The sequence below is a fragment of the Dipodomys spectabilis genome, unplaced genomic scaffold (genome assembly GCF_019054845.1).
Source record: "Dipodomys spectabilis isolate Male_0828 unplaced genomic scaffold, ASM1905484v1 ptg000030l, whole genome shotgun sequence".
NCBI lineage: Eukaryota > Metazoa > Chordata > Mammalia > Rodentia > Heteromyidae > Dipodomys > Dipodomys spectabilis.
In genome coordinates, this window is record NW_024870707.1 from 7,687,708 (window position 1) to 7,709,212 (window position 21,505).

The 21,505-nt window shown below is 54.6% G+C and overlaps 3 protein-coding genes across 3 annotated transcripts in view; 2 read left to right on the forward strand and 1 right to left on the reverse strand.

The window, feature by feature from the left end:
* Myrf (myelin regulatory factor) overlaps positions 1-11,497 on the forward strand; it is a 29,801-nt gene extending 18,304 nt beyond the window's left edge. Inside the window, exons 9-26 of the mRNA XM_042676062.1 lie at positions 610-686; positions 868-978; positions 1,399-1,489; positions 1,773-1,973; positions 2,174-2,285; positions 2,756-2,865; positions 3,673-3,833; positions 3,917-3,989; positions 4,190-4,278; positions 4,527-4,595; positions 5,180-5,268; positions 5,380-5,565; positions 5,772-6,023; positions 7,981-8,068; positions 8,226-8,300; positions 8,572-8,677; positions 9,759-9,833; positions 9,995-11,497. Of these exons, the coding sequence (XP_042531996.1) occupies positions 610-686; positions 868-978; positions 1,399-1,489; positions 1,773-1,973; positions 2,174-2,285; positions 2,756-2,865; positions 3,673-3,833; positions 3,917-3,989; positions 4,190-4,278; positions 4,527-4,595; positions 5,180-5,268; positions 5,380-5,565; positions 5,772-6,023; positions 7,981-8,068; positions 8,226-8,300; positions 8,572-8,677; positions 9,759-9,833; positions 9,995-10,075 (2,046 nt within the window). The 3' untranslated portion in view covers positions 10,076-11,497. The remainder of the gene's footprint in view (positions 1-609; positions 687-867; positions 979-1,398; positions 1,490-1,772; positions 1,974-2,173; positions 2,286-2,755; positions 2,866-3,672; positions 3,834-3,916; positions 3,990-4,189; positions 4,279-4,526; positions 4,596-5,179; positions 5,269-5,379; positions 5,566-5,771; positions 6,024-7,980; positions 8,069-8,225; positions 8,301-8,571; positions 8,678-9,758; positions 9,834-9,994) is intronic.
* Positions 11,498-12,654: 1,157 nt separating this feature from the next.
* Positions 12,655-15,775, reverse strand: Tmem258 (transmembrane protein 258). Its single transcript, XM_042676110.1, has 4 exons — positions 15,651-15,775; positions 13,877-13,986; positions 13,031-13,166; positions 12,655-12,763 (listed from the first exon to the last, which is right to left on the reverse strand). Exons 1-3 carry the CDS (start codon positions 15,651-15,653, stop codon positions 13,040-13,042), a joined length of 240 nt encoding a protein of 79 aa, XP_042532044.1. The 5' UTR covers positions 15,654-15,775; the 3' UTR covers positions 12,655-12,763; positions 13,031-13,039.
* Positions 15,776-15,985: 210 nt separating this feature from the next.
* Fen1 (flap structure-specific endonuclease 1) lies at positions 15,986-20,559 on the forward strand. Its single transcript, XM_042676477.1, has 2 exons — positions 15,986-16,113; positions 18,724-20,559. The coding sequence occupies exon 2, from the start codon at positions 18,742-18,744 to the stop codon at positions 19,882-19,884; it is 1,143 nt and encodes a 380-aa protein (XP_042532411.1). The 5' UTR covers positions 15,986-16,113; positions 18,724-18,741; the 3' UTR covers positions 19,885-20,559.
* Positions 20,560-21,505: the final 946 nt, after the last annotated feature.

Below are 21,505 nucleotides of genomic sequence, written 5' to 3' on the forward strand. Positions count from 1 at the left end.
GTGCCTTCATTCCAGCTGTGCCCCTGCCCTTCATGCCCACAGCTGCTACCTTCTTTCATGCCTCTCCCTTTCCCTGGGATATCTTCCCAGCACCCCATCCCATTGCTCCTGGCAGGCTCCACACTGGCCTGCCTGAGGACATGACTAGCTCTTTCATGGTGTCTCCAGATGGGCCTGGTATATATGTTGGCATGGCTCGGTGGGTGCCCATGGAAAGGTGGTGGGGCTATGATTGTGGGGGAAAAGGTCTCAGAGGCAGGGGTCTGGGGTGTGAGATGGGGAGGGTACAGGTGTGGAGGGGATGGAGGAGGAAGCAAGCTTGAAGTGTAGGAAATTAAATGGGTGTGTCTGTAAGAGGTGTCATTGCCATGGGGACGTCTGTGTTGTTGTGCAGATGTGGGCGCAGTAGTGTGCTGTGGGTGGGGGTACAGAGGCTGTGTGTGCACTCTAAGTGGGGGAGTAGGGAGGGTGGAGAGGGGTGTGGCTAAGTTTGGTGAAGCGAGGCTGTTCCCTCATGGGTTCCAGCTAGGCCTGGGCTGAGAAGGTAACGAGGGCAGGGCTAAGGCCCGGGCCTTAGCCTGTGATGTCTTTGGGCTCCGTCTTCCACAGCTGGAAGCCCTAAACCAGTCCATCAATATTGAGCAGTCTCAGTCTGACCGGAGCAAGCGGCCTTTCAACCCTGTCACGTGAGTGACCCCCCCCCCAATCCCTATGGGGCCCAAAGGGCCCGCCCTAGAGCTTAAGAACTAGAGGGTTCATCACAGGGAATGCTGCTCGCTCCAGCCTGGTGCCCCTCCACTGCCCAGCTCTTGGCTGCTTCCCTTCCGGTCCCCCAGCCCTTCTGATCGTGCTGCCTCTTCTCTTCAGGGTCAATCTGCCCCCTGAGCAGGTCACCAAGGTGACCGTGGGGCGGCTGCACTTCAGCGAGACCACCGCCAACAACATGCGCAAGAAGGGCAAGCCCAACCCTGACCAGAGGTGAGCAGCTGGCTCTGACCCGGAGCCCCCGACCCCAGGGTGCAACCAGAGCTAGTTCACCTAGGAGCACGCAGGCCCAGGGCTTCCAGACTGCCCCGTGTCACCCTTTACACAGCTCGCCCCTGACTTAGGGTTGGGACCATAGAGGCCTGGCAGCTCCACTCGGGAGCTGCTCTGTGGGTTCCAGACTGTGCATCCTTGGGGGATTTCTGCCCTCTACTGGAAGCTCAGGTTTCTCCTGCAGGGTGCCAGGTTAAGGTCTATACCTTTTGGGGGGGAGGAGGGGTAAGATGACAAGAACGGGGATCCATGTCTACTTCACACCTGGCCCTGGAAGGGTGGCGGGGGTAGATGGGTAGAACACCGACTGTCTCTATCCTCCCTCCATCCCCCCCCCCCCCCGCCCCCCGCATGTCCCAGGTACTTCATGCTGGTGGTAGCTCTCCAGGCGCATGCGCAGAACCAGAACTACACTCTGGCTGCTCAGATCTCAGAGCGCATCATTGTGCGGGTAAGGGCAGAAGCCTCTCCAGAGGGAACGAAGACAGTATTTGAATGTCACTGGCTGTGACCTGGCTGTGTCATCCTCTGTGGGTAGCAATGTTTCCCCCACAGGAGAGCGTGTTGATGGCTCAGTCCTGGTCACTTCCTGGGTGCTGGACAGCTTAAGTTGGGCATGGTGGAGCCAGGAGACCTGGGCTGGAGTAGGAGGGGTGGCGGTGGGTGGGGTTCTTCCTCTGAGGCTCTGCAGGTTCCGGATCCCCCAGGACTGAATCAGCCCCAACTTGTCTTAGGCCTCTAATCCGGGCCAGTTTGAGAGCGACAGTGATGTGCTGTGGCAGCGGGCACAGGTGCCCGACACCGTCTTCCACCACGGCCGAGTGGGCATCAACACCGATCGACCAGACGAAGCACTGGTTGTGCATGGCAACGTCAAGGTCATGGGCTCACTCATGCACCCCTCAGACCTGCGGGCCAAGGAGCACGTGCAGGAGGTGGGGGCGGGGCTCCAGAAGGGGCGGGGCTGGGTGGAAGGACAGCTACCTGGGTAGGGGAGGCTGCCCTTGGGGCTCATCCTGTGATCCCAGCAGCAGGATCTCCCATGCACAGTATAGTCCCCCACTTACCTCCCTTCGGGGCCCACTCAGGATGACCTTGAGAGGGAGGGTTCGATCTGGGCCTGGTTTCCTGGCAGGTGGACACCACAGAGCAGCTGAAGAGGATCTCCCGCATGCGGCTGGTACACTACAGATATAAGCCCGAGTTTGCCGCCAGCGCAGGCATCGAGGCCACCACGCCAGAGACTGGTAGGGACCTGCTGGGTGTGGGTTGGGGACTGGAAACCCAGTGACCTTGGGCCTCTGCCCACAGGCTCTAGCCCTTCTGTCCCCTGAAATCCTGCTTCCAGAAACCCTTTCCCTTGACCCCTGGAACTCTGCCTCTAGAAGTCCCTAGGAAATTACGTCCCCCAGGTCCTGGAACCTCACCTCTTGACCAGCACAGAGGATCATGGCCCCAGATCATTGCCCTGCTCGCCCTTCCTCCCAGAATCCTGCCTCCATCCTCCCAGAACCCTGTCCCTTCTCCCAGGACCCCTACACTTCCAGGATCCTACCTGACCCAGGAGCCCCAAGCCTGGCCCTGTGGGTTCTAGGCTGTCTGAGGGAGCCCCACAGCTCCAGGGTTCCAAGACCCAACCCTCCAGACCAACCACCCCATCCTTACTCTGGAGAGCTGTGGACAGCCCCTACCCAACCCCTGGTGGGTCTCTCCCCAGGCGTCATCGCCCAGGAGGTGAAGGAGATCCTGCCAGAGGCGGTGAAGGACACAGGAGACATGGTCTTTGCCAATGGGAAAACCATAGAGAACTTCCTGGTAGTGAACAAGGTGGGCTGGATGGGGAACAGAAGGGGCCCAAGAGCACTGTGGTGGAGGAGGACCCCTCTCCTTGCCCCCCCAGAAGAAGAGGCAAACTTTCAAGGTTGAGAACAATAGGGATCGAGCTAAAGGTCACTCACCCCCTCTCCGCCCCACGTGTCAATAAGACATTGACACTTTGGTCTCAAGGCCTGACTGTAGGATGTATTTATCTTCTGGCATGTTGGGGATCAAACTTCACACGTGCCAGGCAAGTGCACTGCCACTGAATTCACCCCCCCAGACTACACCCCTTATGTGGCATGAAACTGTGCACCCAGGAGACATAGGACTTGTTTTACCCCCAACTCCACCCTCCCAAATAGTCAAGTGCCCAAAAAGGTGGCCCAGAGGTAGCTGGTCGCAGGGCCAAGGCTCTGAAGGGCAGCGCTCTGGCTCTGAAGAGTGGGGGGTGAGGGTGGGGAGTGGGAAGGTGGTTCCATGGTAGAGCGCTTGCCTTAGCATGCATGAGGTCCTGGGTTCAATTCCTCAGCACCACATTAGCAGAAAAGGCCAGAAGTGGTGCTGTGGCTCAAGTGGTAGAACACTAGCCTTGAGCTGAAGAGCTGAGGGGTAGTGCCCAGGCCCAGAGTTCAGGCCCCAAGACTGACAAAAAAGAGTGTGGGGTTCTTCAGGCAGTCAGGACAGCCTGGGCAGGAGGGATTCTGTAGGGCCCGGGATGGAGAGGCCCATGCCCAGATCAGGTTTCTGTGGCTGTGGGACAGTGCAGCCGATGGCTCCCAGGCTGCGAGCCCTGACAGCCCATCATCCCGGCAGGAGCGCATCTTCATGGAGAACGTGGGGGCTGTGAAGGAGCTCTGCAAGCTCACAGACAACCTAGAGACGCGCATCGACGAGCTGGAGCGCTGGAGCCACAGGCTGGCCAAACTGCGGCGCCTAGACAGCCTCAAGTCCACAGGCAGCTCCAGCGCCTTCAGGTGGCAGCCTGGCTTGGAATAGGAAGGGGGGAGACCCCCCCCCCTTTTCAGGGGCACCCTTGACCTTGGTTTTCTTGCTGCAGTCACGCAGGGAGCCAATTTAGCCGAGCAGGCAGCGTCCCCCACAAGAAGAGGCCCCCCAAAGTGGCCAGCAAGGTAAAGGGGGTGAGCAGAGAGGACTGGTGTTTCCCCATTTCCCTTTCCAGCTGGTACCTCTGCAGCCTCACCAATGCCCTCTTGCCCCTTTCTGCCTCCTCCTCTCTGCCTCACCTCGGGGAACATGACACTAGGCTTGGGTGGAGCAGCAGGCACCCTAAATCTGCCTCTTCTGCTTTTCTTCTCCTCTGGGTCCTCAGGCATCCTCAGTAGTCCCCGACCAGGCTTGCATCAGTCAGCGCTTCCTGCAGGGAACCATTATCGCCCTGGTGGTGGTCATGGCCTTCAGGTGAGTTATCTCCCCAGAAGCACTGCCCAGTGGGGTCAGCCGCAGCCAGGCCCTGCGGGGGGGTGGGGCGGGTAGGGGTGGTTTGGGGAGGGCTCGGGAAGGTAGACTGCCCCTCGTGTCTCCCCTTCTCGGGATGGGAAGATCCACTCACAGCTGGGAGCCCAGTGCCTGGGGCTCAGGACCACAGGGGCCCTAGGAGCTGGAGGGCCACTCCAGCTCTGACTGTGACCCTGTTCTGTGGCTCCCAGCGTGGTGTCCATGTCCACACTGTACGTGCTGAGCCTGCGTGCTGAGGAGGACTTGGTGGATGCAGATGGGTATGTCTCTGAAGGCCAGGTGGGCTTTGGGGGGCAGCCTAAGGCCGGCCACGGGCACCATGATGCTATCTGAGGAGGTTCCACCACCACTCATAGCCCACTATAGGCCTGGTGAGGTGGGAGGGAGGATCTCCCTGGAGGTTGGGCAGCCAATCCCAGTCCCCCTGTGGCCTGCTCCTCCAGGCAGGCCATCTTGGAGGGCTCTCATAGACACAAGAGGTACAGGGAAGGTGGCCCTGGGCAGGACCTTAGGCTCTGTCTACCATTGTTTACTCCCAGCTCCAGGGACCATTTCTGATTGCATCTTCTCTTTCCTCCCTGGCCTGTCACCCTCTTGGTCTCTCTGTTGCCCCTTAGCTCTTTTGCCGTGTCTACTTCCTGTCTTCTGGCCCTGCTCCGGCCCCAGCACCCTGGGGGGAGTGAGGCCATGTGCCCATGGTATGTGTCTGACCCACTACCCATCCTCCTCTGACTCCTGGGCCCTTCTTCCTGCCTCCTTTCCACCTGCCCTCTACCTCCTCCTCCATCCCTGGGACTCCAGGCCTGCCCCCCAGCCTCTCTGAGCTCAGCCCACCCTTCCCCAGCAGGTCCAGCCAGAGCCTTGGAGCCACTCAGCTCCGACAGTCTCCTGTGACCACCGGGCTCCCAGGCGTACAGCCGTCCTTGCTGTTGGGTGTGTGCCTGGACAGGGCTGAGGGCTGAAGATGGGGTGGGATGGGCGGCTCTATTGTTGGTGGGCACGGTGCTGCTCCCCTCTAGCTCATATAGCCGCTGGCTTCCTCAGTTACCTCCAGCCCAACCAGCTCAGCCCCAAGTCCGCCTCTCCGCACCCTGGACCTGTGCTCCAGCCACCCCTGCCCTATTGTCTGCTGCTCTGCACCCACCCCCAGCCCTGCCTCGGAACCGAGCCTCGGCCCCAGCTTTAACCTGCTTCCCAGCGCCAGCCCCAGCCCTGCCACCAACCACTCAGGTATGGCTACCTCGGGTCACCTGCAACCAGAGAAAGGCCCCAAAGACTCGTTGATGGGACGATCTCCTAACGACCAGAATGTGGGCTGGAAAAAAGCTGGAGGAGTCTCCCTAAGAAGACCAAGAGACACCTGGGGTTCACAAAGACAGCTGGACAGAAGGCAACTGCACCCCTTCTTCTCAGCCTGTCCCTGGTTCTGTTCACAGGCTCCAGCCAGATGGCCCCACTGCCCGTCACCAACATCAAAGCCAAGTCCTGGGGGATTTCAGCCAATGGCATTGGCCATTTCAAGCATCCCAAGAGCCTGGAGCCTGTGGCGAGCCCTGCAGTCCCTTTCCCCGGGGGACCAGGCAAGGCCAAGAACAGCCCCAGCCTGGGTCTCCATGGTCGGGCCCGCCGAGGAGCCCCCCAGCCGAGCGCTGGCTCTGCTCTGCCCACTCAGACCCAGGCCCAGCCAGGTACATGCCGCACCCCAACACTTCCCAGCCCAGCCTAGCAGGGCTCAGTGGCCAGGGCCCCATTTCAGCCCAGTCACGGGGCTTCCTGAGCACAGAACTGGCAGTCAGTATACCTTTACTGAGCGTGTACTAAACTCTAGGAATCAGGCAGGAGCCTAATGTTGCTCTATTCAATCACTTTAAGAAAGGAATTGTCATTGTCCAGGTGAGGACACAGAGACCCATGGGGTGGATTTGTCCAAGCAGCAGCCAAGCACCTGGCCCTGGCTCATTTGTCACTGTGCCAGAGAGGAAAGTGCTGTCCCGGGTCCTCCCAGCTTTTCCTCAAACCTCCAGCCTGTGTGTGTGTGTGTGTGTGTGTGTGTGTGTGTGTGTGTGTGTGTGTGTGTGTGTGTGTGTGTGTGTGTGTGTGTGTGTGTGTGTGTGTGTGTGTGTGTGTGTGTGTGTGTGTGTGTGTGTGTGTGTGTGTGTGTCTGTGTCTGTGTGTCTGTGTCTGTGTGTCCTCCAGCCTCTGTGTGTGTGTGTGTGTGTGTACTAGGGCTTGAACTCTGCACTCTCACTTGGTTTTTTTATTCTCAAAGCTGACACTCTACTACTTAAAGCCAAGCCTCCACTTTCAGCCTTTTGCTTGAGAGTTTCAAGGACTTTTCTATTTCCTCAGATCTCAGCCTCTTGAGGAACTAGGATTGCAGGCCTGAGCCACCAGCGCCTGGCTCCAACCTTTGGTTTTAACAAAGCTAGAAAACTTGGTTGTAAAAGTGTTCAGACTGGCCTCCTGAGGCATGGAGGTTGCCTGGGCTGCAGAGGGACCGGCCCCTTAGCCAGCAGTGCTGAGCTAGGATTCAAGTCTTAATGCCATCATTTGGTGGCTTTTGTGGCTTAAAAACAAAAGCTTGGAACGCGTGGCTTGCAGAAGCTGAAGTTCAAAGTGCTGGGGAAGCCGCAGGGGGTAGAAGCTGCAGAGGCAGATGTTTCTGGGAGCCCAGCACTGCTGGCAGCAGGCAACAGAGATGTGGCCCTGCCCCAGAGAGCTCGCACAGATGGAGACATGACTCCATGGCAGGACAAGGCTATGTGCAGGGACTGGCTTGGGAGTGGGGAGAGCATGTCATCTAGACCACGGAGGGAGGGGACCAGGGAAGGCTGCCTTACAGGAGGTGCCGCTGGAGCTGTCTTTGAAGGACACTGGAGGTTTGCCCCAAAGTGGGACAGGCACCTTCCATCTCATCTGCGTCTGCTACCTGCCCCTAGCTGCTCAGCTCAGGCACTCTGGGTCCTGCTTGGGGTCCTTGGGTTGGGCCTCAGTGAGCTGAAAATGTGCTGAATCCAGCAATTATTCAGAGGCCAGCAGTCCTACCTTCCCAGCTAGAAGAGTCAGGTGGCAGCAAATCCAGGGGTGAAGTGAGATGGACAAGAAACCCCCGCCTCCCCCCCCCCCCCCCCGCCATCACCTCACACTGCATGCTTCAGTCTGACATCAGCCAGCCAGGCTGGGGCATTTGCTCGGTGAAGGACACTAGCAGGGGTGGGCTGGCAGATGTCCCAGGGGGCTGTGTGGCAGGGAACAGCCTGATTTGTCTGCAGTGCTCCCTCCTGGCTGAGTCCCTCAGACTCCCAGGGTACCACCACTGAACCTAGAGTTGGAGAGTGAGCACAGGCAGGAACAGAGAGAGGTCTATGAACTGACTTCCACCTACCACAGTCCAGGGACGTAAAGCTCTCTTCCTGATTCCCAGCCTTCTGGTTCTGAGGAGGAGGCATACCTCTAGCTCATGGCAACTACCTGCTTCTAGGGCTGTTGAAAAAGGGACATGCAGTGACCCCAGACATTGTGGTGGTCTAGAAAGAACCTGGTGCTTATTCACACTAAGGCGTAAGTGTCTGATCCAAGTCTTGTGAGAAAACACCTGACATTTTGTGTGTGTGTCCCGTTTTGTCCCCTTCCTGGCTGTTGCAGCCCTAGTGCCCTCCCTGACCTCCATCCAGTTGCTGGAGAATTCCATGCCCATTACCTCCCAGTACTGCACAGCAGAGGATCACTGCAGGTAGGCTTGGCTCCTTCCTGTCCCTCCAGAGAGGCCTCAGGTGACACACGCCTGTGCCCTCAGGGGAGTCCCCCCACAAGGCAGGGCAGCCCCTTTCTGGTCATCTGAAAGGCTCCAGTGCAGATGGAGGCTGAGGCCCCCATCTTTGCCCCTTCAGGCCGGGAAACTTCACCTACCACATCCCTGTCAGCGGCAGCACCCCACTGCACCTCACCTTGACCCTGCAGATGAAGTAAGTGAGGGGGGGATGGAGGGAGGAGAATGGGAAAGAGGCCACGCCCAGAGCCACAGAAAGGCCTATCAGAGTCCAGCCTGTTGCTACATGGTGGGCCTGGCCTGTGATGCTGCCTTGTGGTTCCATGGCTGTGGGTGGGGAGGGCAGGGCTGTGTCCCGCCCCAGGCCTCATGTTCCGTGTGGTTCACCAGCTGGGTGGTACTCATTCCAGGGATGGGGTTGGGGTGACTCAGGAGCCCCACTCCCTGATATCTGGGCCTTTCCCCAGCGCCTCTTCCCCCGTGTCCGTGGTGCTGTGCAGTCTGACGGCAAAGGAGGAGCCGTGTGAGGAGGGGGGCTTTCTGCAGACTCTGCACCCCCACCAGGACACCCAGGTAGGGGCGGCTGGGGAACAGGCTGGCCAGGCCTCTTCCTGAATGATGTCTTCAGGGCCTGAGGAGAGGGAGCTGGGTATCCGCCAGGGGCCCTTGAGGCCTGGGCCTTGGCCTAAGGAAGGGAGGTGTAGACACATGTTGGTGGCACAGGAGCATCTATCGCGGTAGAGCCCCGGGGAGGAAGGCAGTTCACGAGGGCTAGCGTGATGAGTGCAATGATGGAGATGGAGCCGCTGCTGGTATCCCAGGCGGTGGGTGCCAGGGAAGGCGGGCAGAGGTGCAGTGTTAGCAGAGCCCTCAGGCCGCAGCAGAGGGCTGCCTCCTGGAAGGCTGGACCATCACTGTCCAGGCTCCCCACTGGCCACACTTACAACCTGGACACTCTGGCTTCTCCTTAGCCCAAAAGGCCATAGGATTAATTACAGGAGGTAAAGGATTTGGTGAGTCAGTATTCATTGAGCCCTGACTCAGGCCCTGTGCTTCCAGCTCAGATACAGAGGTGAAACAAACACATCTGGGTATTGGCCTCTAGGAATGTGTTTTCTACTGAGGGACAAAAATCTTGGTAAAAAACAAGTTACAGTGGAGTACAGGACAGAGGGAGGGAGAACAAAGAGTAGAGGGGCTGCCAGCTGGCCCCTTGCTAGACATGGAGCTTGGATCCGAACCCACATAGCAGAGCCAAGCCAAAGTCTCAGGTCGGGGGCGGGCCAGCCGCTTTACCAGGAAGAGACAGACAGGCTTGGGGTTGAACTCTAGCCCTACATCTCCCCAGACAAGTGACTCAGTTTCCTTATCTGTAAAGACAGGCTTCATGAGGTACTTCCAGGAGTACAGGGGTGAGGGAACAGTGGCTGAGGAGGAGGTAGGACCCAAGGAAGGTGACCGTGGACTTGGCGGTACAAGGTGCATGCGCAGAATGTGGCTGCTGTTGCTCCACAAAGCAGAACATCATCCTGTCCTCTCTTTGTAGCACTTTGTTCTTCACATGAACACAATGCACATCCCAGTGAACAGGATGCTGGTTGGGATGGGACCAGGAGTGCTCTGACCACCCCACCCCCCCGGCCTTTTTCTCCAGGGCACCTGCCATCAGTGGCCAGTAACCATCCTGTCCTTCCGTGAATTCACCTACCACTTCCGAGTGGCACTGCTGGTGAGCATGGCCACCTTGCCCCAAGGGTCTCTGGGTGCAGGGTGGGGCTTAGGGGAAAAGTACGGGGGCTCTGCAGAGTCTAGGGCAAGGCATACCAATAGAAGGGTCACCTGCCTGTACCCCTAGAGCTACCTCACCTGTCCCACTGCCCTTCCACCCAGGGCCAGGTCAACTGCAGCTCAGAGGCCCTCACACAGCCAGCCACAGACTACTACTTCCACTTCTACCGCCTTTGTGACTAGCTGCGCATGCATACTGGGCCAGGTCCCTGCCCTCCACACTGGATGTCATGGTATAACACTGGAGCCTGAGGCTGCCCAGCTCTCGGCCGCTCGCCCTCACAGACCTCCCTGACTGGGGAAACTGGAAGTCTTCACACTGGAGCAGCTGTGCCTGCTGGTGGCCCTCGATGACAGAGGGAGTGGGAGAGACAAGAAATCCATGTCCTGAGCCTACCTGCCACCATCTCCACCCAGGAGGTCTAGACCCACTGGCTGGCAGGGGGCAGGGGGCAGCTGTGGCCCTGACTTACCAGGATCCACCCTCCCTGCCTCTGCTTCTGAGGTGGGAGGAAAGACCCGCCAGGAACTTGGGCCCACCCCTACAAGACCTGGCTGGACCCCAGAATCCATCTTGAACAGACAGCCCTTGGTGCTGTTCCCCAGGGGATGGCTGGGTAGTGGACCTTTTGGGTTTGACTGTTACTCCAGACTTGGCATTCTAAGCTTTAAGAGCTTGGTCCCAGGCATTCCCAGGGCAGCCAGGGTCAGCCCCACAGGGCTGGAGACGACTGTGCCTGATGAAACCACCCCCAGTCCTGTGCAGGCCTCAGGGGAGGGAGGCAGTAAGCCAGGTAAACCCTGGACCCTGAACTTGGCATGTCCTCGAAGGGGACAACCTGCGTTCCTGGGGGCTCCTAGAGCACACTGTGGCTCATCATTCTCTCTGAGCAGAGGAGCAGGAATCCCTGCAAGCAGTCAGCCGGGCCTCGGCTGGTGGGTGGATGCAAATAACTGTCATTAATGAGGTCATCACTACATGCACTTAAACCAGGGCCAGAAGGGGCGGAAGGCTGGAGCTTTGGGGCGACACCCACCACGACAGGGCTGCGGCACTGGTCCCTGCGAGGAACCTTGGCCACCCATCGCATCCCAGTGCAAGGCTGGCTTCTCCCTCCACTCTGGCCTGCCAGTGACCTTGTCTCCAGAAATCTAGAGGCACCTTTTGCTAGGCTTGGAGTCAGGCTGGAAAGCCTCAACAGTCCCCACCTTTGCCAGGAGCAGAGTGGTGGGTTTTGGCTTAGGAAGAAGTTTCTTATCAAGTGCCAACTTCATTCACCATTTCCTTACCAGGGCCCCAGAACATTCTGAGGCCACAGGTGGGCTCATGGGAGAGCGTGGCAGTCACTTAGCCACCTCTGCGTTGGGGTCAGAAGCGAGCCAGGGAGTGGCCATCCTTGCCCTGTGATGTCCTGCCATCTCTTTGGGAATGAGGCCTTGCTGCTCTCCAACTTCTCGTTCTCTGCTCTGAGTGGGAGCTGGGGGCCCTCTTCTGCCACAGATCTCAAAGCACTTATCTTCAGGACAGGGAAACTCCCGAGGGGCTCAAGGACAGCAGGGCTCCCTTGCAGCCTTGTACCCCCCACGTGGCGCCACCTCCTTCTGCCATAGGAACCGTACGACTCCCGTGCCTCCTGCCGACAGTGCCTTCAACTGCTTAACCCCATGTCCACGAACTGGATGATGGGGTTTCCTCACTAGAGGGGTGTTCTTGGATTGCAGCCCCTCAGTCCTTAACTGGAAAGTGACCCTCCGCTGCCCCCTGGAGTCCATCTGGACACAGAGAGCCCGGGTCCCATGGCAGCTGGCTGTTCAGCCATGTCTGAGGAAGAGTCCTCAGTGCAAGAATTGGGGTCAAGTCCGGGCTCCAAGCTGCTTGAGGGGGTCAACCCTGGACCAAAGTTGCCTTAAGCCCAAGGTATAAAAGGGCTTCAGGGAAGGTGAGGGGCCACTCGCTGGAGGCGATCTGCCGGGCCAGCCCTCCGGAGGTCCCCCTGGCCACCCTCCCTTCCTCTCTCCTCTCTGGCATGTACTCCTGCAGGCCCTGGGCTAATTCCCTCCTAGCTTCAAGCTGTACATAAGGCTTCCCAGCAGAGCCCCTGCCCACACATCCCCTTAGTGATGCGTGCACGCACAGAGCGCCCCTAACTCCCAGGCTTCTCCCTGAGCCAGCGCTGACTCATATTTATCATGTACCCAGTCTGACTCTGAGGTGGGCAGAGGAAAGCAGAGGCCTGCTTGCTCCCTGTCTCCCAGGATTGTCCTTTTCTGAAGGAATATACATATATAAATAAATGTATAAATACTGCTTTGTATCTGAGCTCGCTTCCTCTCTCTTCTTGCAACTGCTTTGGTGCGAGAGGGCATCACCTGAGGGGCTGGAGAGCTTCATTACAGGATTGGATTCAGAGACCCCTGCCCCAGCCACCTCTCCCTGGCATACCTTTCCTGCCATGGACCACCTGTCTGCCTATGGAAAAGCAGCCTCAGGACTGAGTCTAGTAAAGTCATCCAACCCGAAGCAGGATAGTGGGGCTCTAAGGAGATTAGCCCAGCACAAACTGACAGATGTTCACAGAAACAACTGAAGAGGGTAGGTAGGCCCGGATCCTTCCTATCAACAAGTAAGCCTTAAAGTCCAGTGACCAGATATCCCAGCCACACAGCCCTTGCCCCGAGACAGACCCACGCATGTAAGGTGGGTCTGGGACAGTCTTGTGGGCCCGACCAACCCACCGACACCCAGAAAGGACAGGAGATAGGACTATCCCACATCTGCTTTTATTGGAGTCAGCAGGTGGGACCCTTCCAGCAACAGTAAAAAAATTAAATTACAAAAGCAGGGATTCAGTGAAGCCATCTGGTGGGTACCTGTAAAAAGGCAGGAGTATCAAGATGAGCCCAAAGACCCCCTTCTTCCCACTTCTTTATCTGAGATCCTATGCTCCTTGGACAAGGCTGACAGGTGCATGCGGGGCAGGGAAAGAGCACATGTGCCCAGGGTCACCATCCATGCCAGTGAGTCTGGACCATGAACTATGGAGTCTTGCAGGTGAGAGCCTGCTTGAGTTGTGGCTCGGGGAGACTTCTCAGGGCTGTACCCCAGGGTCCAGCGTGTACCACCTTGTCACCACTCACCGTGGGGGTTCATACGTAGATGCCAACCCAGAGGAGGAGGAAGAGGACTCCAAAGCCCATGAAGAGTGAGGCCACCAAGGAGATGAGGAGCTCTTTGTAGATGTCCCGAGTGTACTTTGTGGAAGTAACCTCATAACTGGGCAGGGCTGCTAAGGAGAAGCACTGATGGACTGTGGATGCAGGAGGTTGTCTGCTAACACCCCAAGCTATAAAATAGAGGCTGAAGGCTTTCTGAGAGGTTTGTCTGGTTTGGTATAGCCAAGAGATAACCTGAGAGCTGGTACTCCATACTATCGTCATCTACCATCTGTGAGATCAGACTCCCAAGGGCAAGGTCACTGGTCCCAGGTCATACAGCTCATGGGTGGTGGAGCCAGGACAAACTTTCAGACCTGCGGACAGCTGAGCATACTTTTTTTTTTGGGGGGGGCGGGGGGGAGGAGGCCAGTCCTGGGGCTTGAACTCAGGGTCTGGGCACTGACCCTCAGTTTCTTTTGTTCAAGGCTAGCACTCTACCACTTGAGCCACAGTGCCACTTCCGGCTTTGGAATCAAACCCAGGGCTTCATGCATGCGAGACAAGCACTCTAAGCCACATTCCCAGCCCTGAGCACACTCTTCCTTATTCCAGTCTCAGCTCCTCTAGGCCAGCCTTCAGCTCACTGAAGTCTGAAGAGCAAACTGAGCTCATCTGAACTTGACAAGTAAGAGCATGACCCATCTGTTTCTCTTCTCCCATCCCCACCGCAATGAACCAAACTAGCAGGGCACATGGACTTCACATGGTTTCTTCCTTAGCTTCCCACATCACTAATTCTGGCCCACTGACTACTCAATAAAAGGATACACGAAGAACCAGGCAGTGAAGAACATGCCAATGGCCAGAAGCACCACGGTCAGATGGGGGAAGACAGCCGGGTTGACGGGGCTGGTGTATCTGCTCATGGCCTCGAGCTCCTAGGAGAGGGCAGATCAGAGCTGTCACAGAATCCCATGGTTTCGCTCCGGGGAGGACACTGGAGCACTCTTGTGCCGCTGGGACGGCCAGAAGCTCATTTCAGTTTGGGAAATGTGGGATTCCTTTAAGAACAGATATCAAGCAATTCATTGTTGGAATGACAAAGACAATGGTATCTTGAAGCAGAAGTGGCACCTTCTCTGTGGTATAAGACAAGAGACAGCTGGGAATCACAGGCTTTGACACAAGTGGTTAGCTGCAGATCAATGGTCCTTAGCAATTTTGGATCCCAATGTCCACTATGAAAAGGTGATAGATGGTATGGACTCTGCGTGGGGCAAAAACAGCACACACACACACACACACACACACACACACACACACACAAAGCGTACCTACCATTTCCAGAGTTTTATGGATCCATGTCTACAAACTCCACGCTACTATCCTTGCTGTAAAGCAGAGCCTAGACCAACACCCAGATGACCTCTTCTAATTCAATTGCACAATGCTCACTACACAGTTATGGAATCTTAGGATCTACTAGCAAAAGCCATCAGTTAAAATTCTTACTCTAGATGTGGCACACTCCACAATTCTTGCCATGTGATGATGCATTGCAAGATTCTGCCATCAAGGCCAACTGCGGATGTTCTTCCACTGTTTGGATCTCTGGAACTGGGAGCTAAAATAAACCTCTTCTTAAAAAAAAAAATTCTGTGTCTACTGAATCATCTGAGTTTGAGTAAAGTGGTTATAATAAAGTCTGTTTCACAGGACTGCTGTATGATTTAAGAAAGATGATGAATAATGACGCATCGAGTTCAATGCTTGGTATAGAGTAGTTTGCTCAATAGGGGTTTGTTTTTGTTTCCTTCCTAAGGTTGCCAAATCGATTATGAGATAATGCCTGTGAAAGAGGGCTATAAACGTAAAGTTCTGTACAAATGTTAGCTTTCATTGTCACCCATCAGCCAATGCTGTGAAAATCCAGAACATAACAACTCTACAAGAAGTAAATGGACCCCATTGTTCTAAGAGACACAAGAATTCAATTCAGTAAACAATTATGTCCCCCTGACCCCCCTCAAAGCGATAAAGACAATTGCTGTCCTTTATTGAGCTCTCAGTTGCAGGCCCTGTGTTTGGCACTGAGAATACAAAGATGAATAGACATCATCCCAGAGCTACAGGCACGTCGGACGGTAGTCACTAGGAGGCGTGGCAGATCACAAAGAAGTCCGTGAAACGTGGCACTAAGTCTGCAGACTGGGCGATCCTAGGAGACCGGGGCCAAGTGCCTCACCGAAAAAAATGACATTTGCCCGGGACCTTGTAGGATGAGTACGAGTTCAACAGGGGAATCTTTCCAGACAGAGATCACAGATCACAGGAACCAGAAATACAAACTCAAAGGGACTTAGAGAGCTTCGCACACCCCTCACCCTAACCATCGCGGAGACGGTAAACTCAGGGCGATGTAAATTTCAGCCCGAGGAGTCCCAAGGCCTTTCCCGCCCCACACCCCAGCTCAGGCCGGGGGGTTCCAGGAGCATCCCGCCCTCCGAAGCCGTCTGGGGCCTCCGCGAAACCACGCGCTGTGGGTGGGACGCGCAGTAGTCGCGGACCACAGCCCCGTCGGGAACTCCCTCAGCCCTCTCACCATTTTGCCCTGCTCAGTGGAAGCTGCGTCTCTGCCACCGGAAGAACACGTCGGCAGGAGCAGGCGCCTAGCCTAGCTGGAAGCGGAAGTGTCTCGCGCGAGTGGCATTGTGGGAATTGTAGTCCTGAGTTTCTAGGTGTGGTTGGAGCTGGGGCTGTGGAGGTCTACCTGGTGTAGACCGAGCGGGGATTAGGCGGTGGGAAACGGTAGGACAGGATCGCCGAGAGAATCAGCTGTCTCCGAAGTAAATGCCGTGGACACGGACTCCGAAAGGGCGGGCAGCGTACTACCCTCCCCAGAAGGCTGTGCGTGGCGTGCAGGTCACGTGACGGCAGCGCGGGCTTTGGAAGACTGTGGAGTGTGAGCGGCGACCGGCGGCCCTGCGGTAGAACGGGGCTTGAGGCCGTGCCGGACGTCGCCGGGCCCAGCGCTGCCTGCCGAGGTCTCGCGCCCCAGAAGCCAGGTGAGACCCCACGAGGGGCGCGTCCGACCGAGCCGGGGGCCGCCGGGCGCCACGGGAGCCGCGCTCCGGCGCGCGGGATTCGAAGTCGGGAGGCCCCGCCACCTGTTGCAGACTTCCGAACCTCTCTTTTCTTCCACTTGGAAGAGCAGAATGGCTTCCCCCCGACGGGGTCGTAGTGTAGTTTTCCGTGTGCTTGGAACTTCTGAAACTTGGCTTCCTTGCTATGCCTGTGAGGCGTAAACCGACAGACCATTGTTTTCTTTGTACACGCTGAAGAGGGAAGCCAGGGTGAGGTATCCGAAGGATCCTCCCCAACCCCGCCTTTCTTTTCTTTTTTCTCTTCTTGATATTGGGGAAACTTTCGAATTTTCCCAACAGCATCAGCAAGGCTTAAGCTCGAGGGTTGGGATGCGGGGGGGGGGGGGGGGGGGGGGTCCTCGTGGATCACACATCCTTTCATAAGATGTGATTAACACCACAATGAAAAAATTTATGGACCAGTGTGTTCCCATTGTACCCACTTCACACGAACAGGTGAACGTTATTATGTAGAAGGCATGACCTGGAAAAAGTGTGTGTGCCCGTACTGAGACTTGCATTCAGGGCCTAGGTGCTGCTCTTTAGCTTTAAGGTAAAGGCTGGCACTCTCCTACTTGAGCCACAGCTCCATTATCTGCTTTTTGTTGGTTAGTTGGAGCTAAGTCTCACAGAGTTTTCTGCTTAGACTGGCTTTGAACTTCCATCCTTAGATCTCAGCCTCCTGAGTAACTAGGATTAAAGATGGGAGCCACCAGTGTCCAGCTGCAAAACATTTATTTTTGGTATCCTAAAGTCAGGTGTAATGACCAAGAGACAGAACTTTCTGCAGAGTATTTGTCCTCATTCAGTAAGGGAGAGCCCTGTGGAGGACTGGTGATAGTGTGCTTGAAAATGGTAAGAGCACTTGCAACTGAAGTAGTTCAATCCTCAGAAGCAAAAAAGTTTTAAGAAAATTAAAGCTGAGAGAGAAGAGTGGAAACAATTGATATATTGGCACGTGCCATTAGAGTACAAAATGACTTTAAGTTGCACACTGGAAAATCCTTTTTACTAGGTTACATACTTAACAATGTGGATTTTTAAAACTTATTTTCTTTTTTTTAAAAAAAAGTTATGTTTTCAGGACACCACTGGCTCAAGTCTGTAATCCTAGTTACTCAGGAGGCTGAGATACGAGGATCTCTGTTCAAAACCAGCCTAGGCAGACAAATCCAAGAAACTCATCTCCAATTAACCATCAAGAAGTTGGAAGTAGAGTCATGGCTCTAGTGGTAGGGTGCCAACCTTGAACAAAAGCCAAGCAAAAGTGTAGTGCTCTGACTTCAAGCTCCAAATACCAGTGTGCGCACACACACAAAGTTGTTAATTTAAAGAAAATGTATAGTGAATAAAAATTCACATTTTGGTTGTAATTGGCAAAAATTGTGAGTGTGCTTTGGAAAGTTCTTTTTTTAAAAAAAATGTGTGTGGTACTGAGGAATCTAATCCAGAGCTTCATGCATGCTAGCCAAGCACTCTACCACTAAGCCACCTTCCTAGCCCAGGAAAGGACTTCTCAAAGAAAGATTTGGTAGAGGGCCTGAGCCACAGAAATGCTGAATGACCACAGCATACTAGCCCCTAAAACAGAGGCTTGGGTGGGGTAGTGTAATTACCATGATACCATATTTGCACTGTGGTGGGGAGAAAATACAAAGGGAATTCCCAGGAACATCCTAATGAAAGTCAGAACTCTAATAAACAAAAGGGGATGATGAGGATAATAAAAGCAGTGTATGAGACAACCCCTCCCCTCCCCATTCAGATATGTTGTTCTTGCTAATCCCTTGAGGATGCTCTATCAGTCAGAGCTTCCTAGGGAAACAATTTCCATACACATTGCATTTGCTTAACTGATATTAATGCTGTTCTTTAGGGCTGAGCTCTACCATTAAGGTCCCTGGACTGCTAATGCTGAGCCATGAACTCTTCCTGTCCTTGGTGCATACTTACGTAGCAGTATGCTGGTGTAAGCCATCGCCTTGTCTACAAAACCTTTGAAGTTTTTTATTTTTTATTTTTATTTATTTATTTATTTATTTTGCCAGTTTGGGGGCTGAACTCTGGGCCTGGGCACTGTCCCTCAGCTCTTCAGCTCAAGTCTAGTGCCCTACTACTTGAGCCACAGCACCACTTCTGGCTTTTTTCTGCTTATGTGGTGCTGAGGAATAGAACCCAGGGCCTCATGCATGCAAGGCAAGCACTCTACCACTGAGCCAACTTCCCAGCCCAAAACCTTTGAAGTTTTTTAAAGAACGAACTTGAAAACAGTATCTCATTCTTCTAAGCACCCAAATCAGTTTCTGATCTTAGTAAACCTTAGTACTGAGTGACTGCTAAAGTGTAAGTATCTTGAGCATAAGGGGTCTGGTCTTGTTCATCCTCTCATCTGCTTTGCTGGCTTGGTGCCTTTTTTGGGGGGGCGGGGAGGGAGTGATAAATTTGATTAGGCATGAAGTTGATGGGATAGCACCATTTATAGCCCTTGCTCCTTTTGTATCCTTAAAGTTCTCTTGCTCATCTGTTTTGTAGCGACCCCTCTGTGTTGCCATGGGAATTCAAGGCCTGGCCAAACTAATTGCCGATGTGGCCCCCAGTGCCATCCGGGAGAATGACATCAAGAGCTACTTTGGCCGCAAAGTGGCCATTGATGCCTCCATGAGCATTTATCAGTTCCTGATCGCTGTTCGTCAGGGTGGAGATGTACTCCAGAATGAGGAGGGGGAGACCACGAGCCACCTGATGGGCATGTTCTACCGTACCATCCGCATGATGGAGAACGGCATCAAGCCGGTGTACGTCTTTGACGGCAAACCACCGCAGCTCAAGTCAGGCGAGCTGGCCAAACGCGGTGAGCGGCGAGCCGAGGCAGAGAGGCAGCTGCAGGAGGCTCAGGCGGCCGGGGCCGAGGAAGAGGTAGAGAAATTCACCAAACGGCTAGTGAAGGTCACTAAGCAGCACAACGACGAGTGCAAGCATCTGCTGAGCCTCATGGGAATCCCATATCTGGATGCCCCCAGCGAGGCAGAGGCCAGCTGTGCTGCCCTGGTGAAAGCCGGCAAGGTCTACGCTGCGGCCACTGAAGACATGGACTGCCTCACGTTCGGCAGCCCTGTGCTGATGCGACACCTGACAGCCAGCGAGGCCAAGAAGCTGCCCATCCAGGAATTCCACCTGAACCGGATTCTGCAGGAGCTGGGTCTGAACCAGGAGCAGTTTGTGGATCTGTGCATCCTGCTGGGCAGCGACTACTGTGAGAGCATCCGGGGCATCGGGCCCAAGCGGGCCGTAGACCTCATCCAGAAGCACAAGAGCATCGAGGAGATCGTGCGGCGGCTTGACCCCAACAAATACCCTGTGCCGGAAAACTGGCTCCACAAGGAGGCCCAACAGCTCTTCCTGGAGCCTGAGGTCCTGGATGCAGAGTCCGTGGAGCTGAAGTGGAGTGAGCCAAATGAAGAAGAGCTGGTCAAGTTCATGTGTGGTGAAAAGCAGTTCTCTGAGGATCGAATCCGCAGTGGGGTCAAGCGGCTGAGCAAGAGCCGCCAAGGTAGCACCCAGGGCCGCCTGGACGATTTCTTCAAGGTCACCGGCTCGCTCTCCTCAGCTAAGCGTAAGCAGCCAGAACCCAAGGGGGCTGCGAAGAAGAAGGCCAAGACTGGGGCAGCGGGGAAGTTCAAAAGGGGAAAATAAATATATCCCCCACATCGTCCCTGTTTAACCCCAGAATGTCTGCCTTAGACCCTCCCAAGAGCTAGAGCTAGCACCATCCATGGGGCGGGGAGGGGATCCCATTGCTTTGCCAGTGCTACCCTTCTCAAATGCATTTTTCCCCCCTTTTCACTTGATTTTATGGCAGGAAGGCCACAGAGTGCTTTTTATTTTTATTTTCTTGGTTTAGCTCAGGAAAGTGTGTTAGGCTCAAGCCACTTCTCAGGTAGCTTAATGGACACTGGACCCGTTGTTACGTGAAAAGTTTTAAGAAAAAAGAGCTAAATGGTAGGCATGAGTATATGGAGAGGCCTTCCTGGTTGGCCAGCTGTGGCTGATGGGAAGGGATGGCAGAACGTGCCTGCTTCTTCCTCATCTACAACCTGCCTTCAAAGAGCCCTCAAGAAGGTCCTAGTCTAGCCGATCGCAGAAAACAAGAGGCAAGCAGAGCACAGTAGTCTGTCACGGGTAATAAAGGTTGGCTTACAGTGGCTGAGTTGAGCAGAAACTTGAACTTGCTATTCAGAGGAGTAAATGTTCTGTGGCCTCTTTGAGGCATCTACTGAGTTGAAACCTCGGGATAAGACGTTGGTTTGCATGTGCTGTTTTTGTTTTGAAGATATGAAGAGGAAAAAAATAAAATTGCATTAGTTGTCAGATGTCCTATTCTTTGAGGACTTTTACATTCTAAAATAAGATCGGTTGGGATTCATAGGCAGTTTGAGATGACCACGAGGTGGCGCTGTGCCCCACACAATTGCTGTGGCAGTTGTGCGTCCTTTAGAGGATGCCTAGTTTATTTTGCTGAGAGGAATATGAATAAGTTGATCTCTAATGTCCCACCTACTTTGTGAGGTAAAGAAGCTCCTTTGGGAAAGCTTTGTAATTTACATCAACCAGCTCCTAACAGCATTTATTTTGCCAGTTTCTAAGTTAGACTCCCATTCAGAAACCAGTCTGTGATATGTGAATTCAGGTCAGTTTCCTAGAAATGAATGTTTTGAAAATTTTAGTCCTCAGAGTTTGGTGGGGAGCTAGCTTCTAGTTGTTTTTGTTTTTGAGCATTAGTATCATTGCTGTTTGAAGGGAATTAACGGTCCAAAATGTGTGTCGACATCCAATGCACAAAAAACTAACACCATTGGTTCCTGATCTTGGTGGTGGTTTTTATCAATTGTAGGCTTGAACTTGGGGCCTTGGCACTCTCTCTGTGCTCTTTTGCTTAAGGCTAGCACATTTACTTTGAGCCACAGTGCCACTTCAGTTTTCTGGTGGTTAATTGGAGCTAAGAGTCTCACAGACTTTACTGCTTAGACTGGCTTTGAACCATGATCCTCAGATCTCAGCCCTCTGAATAGCTAGGATTACAGGTGTGAGCCACCAGCACCTGGCTTGGTTTCTAACCTTTTAGTGAAGGAAACAATTGTCCAAGTGAAACCTTAGGTAAAACCTCAGGATGAACTTTAGCTAATGCAGGATAGTTTCTCAGCAATGGCCCTGTAACAAGATTGAAGTCCTCCAAGAGATGCATTCTACCCAGGGAAGGAACTTGGGTCACTTGTACTTCAGAATTTTTTTTCTGCCAGTCCTGTGGCTTGAACTC